Here is a 10653-nt window from a genome sequence, read left to right as displayed (position 1 = left end):
CGCCTGCCTCTGCCTCCTGAGTGCTGGGATTAAAGGCATGCGCCACCACGCCCGGCTGGAAAAGGGATGGTTAAAGCTGAGAAACGATTGTGAAAGTTAGAATTCAGGTCACAGAAAGACTTACGAGCTAATACAATTATACAAATATAGAAAGATTTCTCTGCCCATACCTCACGCCACTATATTACTTAAGGTCTATTTATTTAACTTGGTTTCTGTTACTGGGTCACTGTATCTACTGCAGCAAAATTTAAAAATACTAAAGGGTAGAGAAAAAAAAAGAGAGAGAGAAAGAGACAGCAAGAATATTAAAATTAACAGACCGATAATTAAAAAGTATGTGTATGTGTCTGATATGATGATAGAGGACTTTACAAAGGACATACATAGCTCCCTTAAATACAAGAGAACACAGGTAAGACCTTACATAGAAAACACAAAAATCCCTTAATGTATTACATAAAAACACAACCAAGCATGTGAAGGAATTGAACAAAACCATGCAGGATCTAAAAATGGAAATAGAAGCAGTAAAGAAATCACAAAAGGACACAACCCTGAAAAATAGAAACCCTAGGAAAGAGACCAGGAGTCACAGACGCACACATCAGCAACAGAACACAAGAGGCGGAAGAGAGACTCTCAGGGGCAGAAGACACGACACAGCAGTCAGAGAAAATGAAAAAGCAAAAAGCCCCTAACCCAAAACATGCAGGAAATCCAGGACACAACGAGAAGACCAAACCTAAGGATAATAGGGATAGAAGAGAATGAAGATTCCCAACTTAAGGGTCAGTAAGTATCTTCAACATAATGATAGAAGAAAACTTCCCTAACCTAAAGAAAGAGATGCCCATAAACATACAAGAAGTTTACAGAACTCCAAATATTTGACCAGAAAAGAAATTCCTCCAGTCACATAATAGTCAAGATACCAAATGCACAAAACAAAGAAAGAATATTAAAAGAAGTAAGGGGAAAAGGTCAAGTAACATATAAAGGCAGACCTATTAGAATTACACCAGACTTCTCACCAGAGACTATGAAAGCTAGAAGATCCTGGGCAGATGTCTTACAGAATCTAAGAGAACACAAATGCCAGCCCAGGCTAGTATACCCAGTAAAACTCTCAACTTCCATAGATGGAGAAACCAAGATATTCCATGACAAAACCAAATCTACGAAGTATCTTTCACTAATCCAGCCTTACACAGGATAATAGATAGAATATTCCAACACAAAGAGGGAAACTACACCCTAGAAAAAGCAAGAAATTAATCTTCTTTCAACAAACACAAAAGATGATAGCCACACAAACATAAAAATAACAGGAAGCAACAATCACTATTCCTTAATATTTCTTAACATCAATAGACTCAATTCCCCCAATAAAAAGACATAGATAAACAGAATGGATATATAAAAAGGACCCAACATTTTGCTGCATACAGGAAACCCACCTCAGGGACAAAGACAGACACTACCTCACAGTACAGGACTGGAAAGCAATTTTCCAAGCAAATGGTCCCAGAAACAACCTGGAGTAGCCATTCTCATATCGAATAAAATCAACTTTCAACCCAAAGTTATCAAAAATGATAAGGAACGACACTTCATACTCATCAAAGGAAAAATCTACCAAGAACTCTCAATTCTGAACACCTATGCTCCAAATGCAAGGGCATGCACACTCACAAAAGAAACTCTACTAAAGCTCAAAGCACACACTGCACCCCACACAATAATAGTGGGAGACTTCAACACCCCACTCTCAGCAATGAACAGATCATGGAAACACAAACTAAACAGAGATACAGTGAAACTAACACAAGTTATGGACCAAATGGATTTAACAGATCTATAGAACATTTCATCCTAAAACAAAAGAATACATACATACATACATACATACATACATACATACATACATACATACACACACACACACACACACACAAACACAGGTTGGAGAGATGGCCCAGATGTTAAGAGCACCGACTGCTCCTTCAGAGGTCCTGAGTTCAATTCCCAGCAACCACATGGTGGCTCAAACCCATCTGTAATGAGATCCAATGCCTTCTTCTGGTGTGTCTGAAGACAGTGACAGTGTACTCACATGCATGAAATAAATAAATTTTAAAACAACGAAAACAAAGAAAACTACACAATCTGTAAAAATTCATACAAGAAATAGGTAATATTTTTTTTTAACTGCCTCTATCATCAGTTATTTTCTAAATCAAAAAATATAAGGTCCAAATGAGTTCACTGGTAAATTCTATCAACTTATCAGAAATTATGCCAGTTCTCTACTCTCTATTCCGGGAGATAGAATCTGAGTAATAGTAATAGTAATTCCATTAGTCTAATATAACCCTAATACAACAAATCTTGGTACCTAAATCCAATTTCTCATGAATTCTGATGGTAAATCCTCATCAAAATATTAGCAAATCAGGGAGGCTGAAGAAATGACAAGGGTTAAGACCACTGGGTGTTCTTGCAAATGACCAGGTTTCAATTCCCAAAATGCACCTGGCAATTCACATCTTGCTGTAACTCTAGTTCCAGGGTATCTGACTCTAATTCCAGAGTATACAGACATGCAAATAGACAAGTCAATTATACACATAAAAATAAAATAATAAGTTGGGTTTGGTGGTGCATGCATTTAATACTGGCACTCAGGAGGCAGAGGCAGGTGAATATCTGTGACTTCAAGGCCAGCAAGGTCTACAAAGTGAGTTCCAAGACACCCATGGCTGTTACACAGAGAAACCCTATCTTGATAAACTGGATGGATGGATGGATGGATGGATGGATGGATGGATGGATGGATGGATGGAAGGAAGGATGGGTGGACAGATGGACAGACAGAGGAAAGACTAACAGACAGATACTTAGCAAATCAAATAATGTATTTTTATTGTTTAAAACAATTTTTAAATTTAAATATATTTTGATCGTATTCTTCCCCTTCCAGATCTTCTCCCCTCCCTATCCACCCAGATTTCCTATGTTCTTTCTCTAAAAACAAAAACCCAATACAACCAATAGAATCCCCCAAAACCAAAATCACCAAATGGTAACCCAATAAAGCTCACCCCCTACCCCCCGGCCAAAAAAAAAAAAAATGGAATCCATTCTGTTAGTCAACTCCTCCTGACCAGGAAGCCTGCCCCTGAACTGGCTGCTGTGCCCAGTGCCACTACTGGAGAACAGTGATTTTTCCCTCACACATTTCATACTGTATGTTTCTCTTTTAAACTGTTTAAAGGACTCAAGCTAATTTAAGGATACAAAATGCAGGGATTTCCCTGTCTTTCCCTGAGGAGGGAGGGGAATGGAAAGACACTGAAGATGAGATTAAATGGTGTGCTGGCTCCTTTTATGTGCCACACTGACATAAGCTAGAGTCATCAAAGAAGGAGTCTAAATTGAGGAAATACCTCCATGAAAGAAGGCAGGCTGAGGAAGCCATGAGAAAGAAGCCATTTAGCAGCACCCCTGCATGGCTTCTGCATCAGCTCCTGCCCAGTTAGCAGCACCCCTGCATGGCTTCTGCATCCGCTCCTGCCCACTTAGCAGCACCCCTCCATGGCTTCTGCATCAGCTCCTGCCCACTTAGCAGCACCCCTCCATGGCTTCTGCATCAGCTCCTGCCCAGTTTGAGTTCCTGTCCTGACTTCCTTTGGTGGTGAACAGTGATGTGGAAGTGTAAGCTGAATAAACAAACCCTTTCCACCCAAACTTGCTCTTTGGTCATGGTGTTTTGTTGCAGCAAAAGAAACCCTATCCTTCAAAGACATTACAGAGAAAATTTGCCTAGAGCTCTGGTGACAGTTTTATTTATGTATGCATACAAAAATTGATCAAAAACGTAACAGGCTGTGTGGATGTGCATGCTTTTATTCCCAGTATTCAGAAGGCAGAGGCTGGTGGCATTCTGTGAGTTCCAGCCAGGCGGGCGGTAGCCGTTACATGAAGACCCTGTGTTACCCCTTCCTCCTCATCATCATCTTTTTAATTATATGTATAATTTATTATGTAATGATCATAACTAAACAAAGAATAACAAAGCCTAATGTATCTGATATACTGGAAGGTCATATGTTTAACATTTATATTTCCTCCAAGATAAGATTGCGTCAAAAAGAAAGCCTTAACTTACAAATATAATTCTCTTGGTGAATGATAACAGAGAAAAGAACATAAAGAGTGACTTGTAATAAGAAACAGTGTTGATAAAGTTTATACTTTGACTTCATTATAACAAAGTTTAAGATCCTGTAAAATATTAATTTTTTTAATGTAAAATATAAAAATTACATGTAAGAAAGAGGTTCATTTTACAAAAATAGCTTTGCTCTACATTCAAAAAGTCTTACAGGGCTGGGGTGTAGTTCAGTGGGAAAGCACTAGCCTAGCATGAATGAGGACTAGTATTCCAACTCTATCAATAAAAAAGGAAATGAAGAAGGACCAGGGAAGGAGGGAGTGTAGAGAGGGAAGTGTTCTCTACCCTCCCTTTAGATAGTCAACAAGAAACAGAAGAAAATCCCACTAACTACAGAAGAAAATCATTGGTGTGTAGAGATCCCAACGTGTACAAACACACCTTTTAAAGTGTGGCTGGGGCTATAAACTTAAAACCCTTAAGTTATTTACAATGACAGCCAGAAGGAACTATGTCTTCTATTAATTACAAAAAGTAAACAATCTAATACGATTACTTCTTAGGAGCTGTCAGGCTCAATTTGTCACAAACTTAAAAACAGGAATAAACTGATGCTTACAAGCATCTAAGAATTTATTAGAAAAAAACTAAGATGAACTAAATCCCCAAAGACCAAGAGCCAAGAGGTTTTCTTCTTTCATCTTCCTTAGCAATATCCTGTTCTATCAAGAAAAGAAGAAAATCTGGTTCAAAATGAACAGAAAGACTACACACTAATTAGAAGCAGAAGATACATCACAGAGGTAGAGTTATAAAGATTTCAGATGTAAGGGAACAGAGATGCTGCTGTTATTGGTTCTGGGGTGGAGAAAGGTGGGCTACAGGGGACAGCTCACACAGAAATTCAGTTCTACAACCACATGGAACTGGTTTTGTTGTTGTTGTTTTGTTTTGTAGTGTTCTGTTTGAAAGATTTATTTATTTTACATAACTACACTGTAGCGGTCTTCAGACACACCAGAAGAGGGCATCAGGTCCCACTACAGACGGTTGTGAGCCACCACGTAGTTGCTGGGAATTGAACTCGGGACCTTTGGAAGAGCAGTTAGTGCTCTTATCTGCTGAGCCATCTCATCAGCCCAATGGAACTGATTCTTTAAAGAACTTGAAAGTTTATAAAATTCTTTCCAGTAAGAATCCAGGCTACCCAACAACACCACTTGTGATAAACGAACCAGCAGAGCACCTTTAGACTTTCTGGCTTACATAGCAGGGACGTGATAAATTTTTAATGTAAACTGCTGAATTGTAATAATACATCCTGATAGTCAACAGTAAATAAACAATATATCCAAAATCTTCTGTATATTCAGAACAAACCGCTTCCTCCTATTTATCTAAGGCAAACCCTAGGAAAGTGAGTTGTCCTTCTGATACCTCTAAGTGACCTTTAGGATAGTCACAAGGTATTCATGTTTGAATGTCTTCAAAATGTACCCAGCTCTCATTGTCTCAGGATTTAGTGCCACCTTCACTGGGTTATTAACAACCTCCTTTCAGTATCCCTAGTTTCAATTCCTCTCTTCTCCTGTCTCTTACTGTCCTATTCCCAATCTCTCTATGGCAAAGCAACCAAAACACCTTATAAAACTAAAGTTGCACCCTGTTTACTCTCAGGCCTTCCTAATTGCTCACTTTCCCCAACTATGAGACAAGGTCTACACTGGCTGTCTAGCCCTGCATAGTGAAGCCCTTACACTGGTCTAATCTCCACTGTACTTCCAAATGGCCCAACCTCTCTTCTGTTTGTTTTCATATTAATAGTCCGATAATTTAAATAATGCCTAATATCCTAAGTAATACTATAAACCAGATACCACGTGTGTTGTTCTAAACATTTTACGGTAATCGTTTTCAATTATTATTTCCCCTCTTTTCAGGTAATGACATATAAATGCAGAATTACTAAGTGGTGAAGACAGATTTCAATGTTACAGGTAGCTGAAGTCTGAGTTGATGGTGCTGTTCACATGTTAGGCTTACATAGTCCTTGGAGAGAAGTACAGACTAAACAGAAAGCAGTGTAAAGGACCAAGAAAGTAATAGTTCTAAGTGCATGGCCCAAGGCTTGCAAGGTGGATGAAACTGTGACCACAGCACTGGGGAGGAAAATTTTCCTTAGAAGCATTTCATTATATATAAAAAATAAAAACAAAAATGATGCTTCAATCTTACTTTTTCTGTAGTAACAGTCAAAGAAGGGACCAAGGCAGGTGAGGGTTCTGGTTGCTTCTTGTGTTTTTGTTTGTGTTTGTCCTTTTCTTTATATTTCTAAAAATAAACAGAAGTAAATGTTTTAAGTTAAGTAATTCACACACATGTAATTTTCTTTTAAAGCCTCTGTAAAAAAGTCACCCCCTTGTAACAGCTGTCATGGATTTAAAAAAAAAAAATTCTTAAAAGGCCCTTTGCTCACCCTAAGTAATGTAACAATAAATAACTAAAGCCTGTAATTATTTGGTATATTTATAGATAGCAAAATACAACTCTTTTCTTGTTAAAAGTCTGCTTTTACAGATTGCATCTGGGATTTACAGGGTACTTTACAAATATTCACATACTCTATCATGACACACACAATTTTTTTAAAGGAGGTTGCTCCTGAATAAGCCCTGCAAAAGCAGCTAGTCCTGCCTCATTCACCTCAGTCCTGTGACTGAGGCACACACACCATACACGGCTACAACTCTTTGAAAGTTTAAAGTCCAAGTATTAGACATTAAGACACAGAAACGCAAGCAAAGTCATTTCTGTTTTACATTAAAAAAAAAAAAAAAATACAGCCGGGTTTGGTGGCGCACGCCTTTAATCCCAGCACTCAGGAGGCAGAGGCAGGCAGATTTCTGAGTTCGAGGCCAGCCTGGTCTACAGAGTGAGTTCCAGGACAATCAGGGCTATACAGAGAAACCCTGTCTCGAAAAACCAAAACAAAAAAAAAAAAAAAAAAAGAGAGTTTGATGGGGGTGCTGGAGAGATGGCTCAGAGGTTAGGAGCACCAACTGCTCTTCTGAAGGTCCCGAATTCAATTCCCAGCAACCACATGGTGGCTCACAACCATCCGTAATGAGATCTGACTCCCTCTTCTGGAGTGTCTGTAGACAGCTACAGTGTACTTATACATAATAAATAAATAAATCTTTAAAAAAAAAAAAAAAAGGAATTTTGATGGGAGAGGCTCTCCAACATGCCTGTAGTCAAGTGGGGAAGACATCTGCATGTAAAGCTATTGGGGCAAAAGAATATACTGTGTGACACACTGAAGTTTCCATGGAGAGATGTCTGGTTTTTATTGTTCTTGTTTTAGTTTTAAGTTTTGTTTCCTTTTGGGAGGTAGGTTGCAAGGGTAGAGGGCAGATATGTGGGGTCAGGCAGTGGGGTGCATAATGTGAAACTCACAAAGAATCAATGAAGAGCTTTAAGAGGAGAAGGGATGCTCGATGGCCTTGCAGAGAGCGCCCGTGAAGGGAGATGAACAGTAAGGCCCTATGTGCAGGAACGGAGGCGCTCTCTATGTGCAGCAATGCCCAGTCCCAACGGTATGAAGAAGATCAGTAACCACCACCAAATCCGCCAGGAGTTCCTATGGCCTCAAGAATAAACCCAGCTGACATAACATGAACCGCCCTGCTGAGCTTCATTTGTTACAAGACACTGAAAGTCTGGAATACTTTATCAAAAATAGTCCACAACAAAGTCCAAAGCCAAAGAGAGCACAAATCCAAAGTAACAGTAATGGGGAATTTTTATGTATAAATTGTAAAATATCTTTGATTATGTTATCTCACATGATGTACAAATGATTCTGACCTAGATCTACACTACCATATTTTCTACATAAAGACTTGTAATTTAGTTTGTTTTGTTTTGTTTTGTTTTTTGAGGGGGCATAGTAAATAAATAAGCCATTTCTATATTAATTTACTATATTCTTCCCATACCTGATATCATTTATACCAGATACAAGAGCTGACATAATAGTAAATGAGCCTGACTATGATGAAACAAACATTAATACTTAAGGCCTGACAAAAAAAAAACATATGCGCGCACGTGTGTGTGTGTGTGTGTGTGTGTGTGTGTGTGTGTGAGAGAGAGAGAGAGAGAGAGAGAGAGAGAGAGAGAGAGAGAGAGAGAAGAGGAGAGGGGGGAAGAGACAGAGAGAAAAAGAGAAACAGAGAGAGAGAAGAAGAGGGGGGAGGAGGAGCAGGAGCAGGTGGAAAAGAGAAGGTATTATGAAGAAAGATACAGGTAATACAAAACAAATCAAGAAGTAAATAGGAACTGGGACACTGTGAAACACATCAAGAAATGTATCCTGAAGTAAAACTTTCAAAGATCAGTGTGCATGGATTACATTGGTGTCGACAGCAAACACAATATGAATCAAGAGCCATTAAAAAGCAAACTGGAAAAAAAAAAATTAAAAGACAAACTGACTTTAATGGGTTAATAAAATGAGTAGGAACAGACTCAATTATATAACAATATTTACTAAGTGATAATGATAATGGTCTAAGTCTAAACTTGTGTAATAATGCTATTAAAACTGGTTAATGATTTCAGAAAAATTCTAGACAATATAAAACAAAATACAGAGGTTAACAGTATAATAAAAATTAATGTAAAACTGAGCAAAGTGAGTTTGTTTTATCCTTTCCCTGATTTTAATACAAGGAAATGATTTCATCATAAAGGCATAACAAGAGCTGGTGGATCTAGCTCAGCAGTAGAATGCAGTACTAGAATGGGGAAAGCAGGAGACCAGAGAGGTCAAATGTCAGGTTTAGACTATAGCTCAAAGACCTGGGAGGGTGGGGGTGGGGTGGGGGTGGGGGGGGAATAAAAGTCAAAATCTAAAGTAAACAGGATGGTCCAGGTTCAGTATCTTTTTTTGCTTCCCTTTGTTTTGGTTTTTTGAGACATAGTTTCTCTGTGTAGCCTTGGCTGACCTGAAACTCACTCAGTAAACCACACTGCCCTTAAGCTCAATAGATCTGCTTGCCTCTGCCTCCCACCTGCTGGGATTAAAGGCATGGGCCGCCATGGCCTGACCTCTTTTCAGTGTTTAACATAATTAACTTTTGAGACAATATCATCTATGTCAGACTGGTTTCGAACTCAGTAGGGACTAGAAAGGAACCATGAACTTTTGATCCTCCTATCTCCACCCCCCCAATGTTAGCATTACGGATGTTGACCATTGTGTACATTTTATGTAGAGCTAGATATCAATCCAAGGCTTCACACATACTAAGCCACAAAAAATATAAAAAGAGCATTGATTGGCCAAGGATTCACAAACTTTTCACCTTGTAATTTCATCCAAAGAAGTACACACAATCTTAAAAACAGTTCAGTAAAATGTAAAATATATAAAATAGAAATACATACATGTAAAGGGTTCAAAAGAAAACAACCCTATGTTCAGCAGAGGCGTTTGGGGAATATTTTTATATAATTCTTAAGGATCACTGAAAGGAATATCATCTTAAGTATGTAAGTAAGAAAATGGCTAGGTGGACTTTTGTTTTAAAACGTTATGAAGAACCTGTCAGGTGACTTGGTGAGTAGGGATGTTTACTGTCAGGCTGATGCTAGAGAACCACATCATGAAAGGAAAATTAACTCCCAAAAATTATCCTTTTATCTCTGCACTCAAGAGCACATATGTGTATAAATAATTCTTTTAAAATATGCAAAAAGAAAGATCGAAAAAAACAGGAAAATATACATGGAGTTTGTTCTTGTAATCACAAGGTAAGACAGTATCACTTCCAACTCTCAGTGCCTATAATTCTTTTTTAAATAATTCTTTAAAAATTAAAGTTGTTTATAATTTACAAGTACCTTTAATTATTATTGTCTTCTTTTGTTTTGTTTTGTTTTGTTTTGTTTTGTTTTGTTTTGTTTTAATGTGTATAGGTGAAATTGAGGACAGGTTAATCTTCACAAGGACCCAGGATGGATTCCTAGCGCACACAGAACAGCTCACAACCATCTTTAACTCTGGTACAAGGAGACTCAATACCCTCTTCTGGACTTTGCACCCATACGGTAGATAAATGGACAGACAAGAAGGCAAAACACCCATATACATAACTTCTTTAGCTTTTTTAATTTTTTTCCCTTTAAATGTACAACAGATCAAACTGACTAGCCATAATAGCTCTGTAAGCTGGTAAGCTCTGGGTTTCGATTGAAAAGCCCTTGCCTCAGAGGATATAAAAACATAATCAAAAAAGACTTCCAGTATCTACCTTTGGCCTCCATACACAGATGCATATATACACAAATAATGGACACACAAAAATAAGAAAAAGATATTCCCAGCTCTTTCAGTCACTCTGACTTCAGTGTCCCTATTATTTAAAGAGAATCTGAGTTCAATTTCTAGCACTTTCATGGTAGTTCACAAC

At 38.1% G+C, this 10653-nt stretch overlaps 1 protein-coding gene across 13 annotated transcripts in view; it reads right to left on the bottom strand.

Annotated features, from left to right (window-relative positions):
* Positions 1-10653, bottom strand: part of Mllt10 (MLLT10 histone lysine methyltransferase DOT1L cofactor) — a 144466-nt gene that overhangs the window by 56330 nt on the left and 77483 nt on the right. For all 13 annotated transcript variants that reach the window (XM_021195224.2, XM_021195229.1, XM_021195228.1 and 10 more), the window contains one exon: positions 6413-6508. In XM_021195224.2, the coding sequence (XP_021050883.1) occupies positions 6413-6508 (96 nt within the window). The remainder of the gene's footprint in view (positions 1-6412; positions 6509-10653) is intronic.

This window comes from Mus pahari, chromosome 3 (genome assembly GCF_900095145.1).
Source record: "Mus pahari chromosome 3, PAHARI_EIJ_v1.1, whole genome shotgun sequence".
Taxonomy (NCBI): Eukaryota; Metazoa; Chordata; class Mammalia; order Rodentia; family Muridae; genus Mus; species Mus pahari.
Note: the sequence above shows the minus strand (reverse complement) of the source record. Positions and strands in the feature narration are given on the sequence as shown.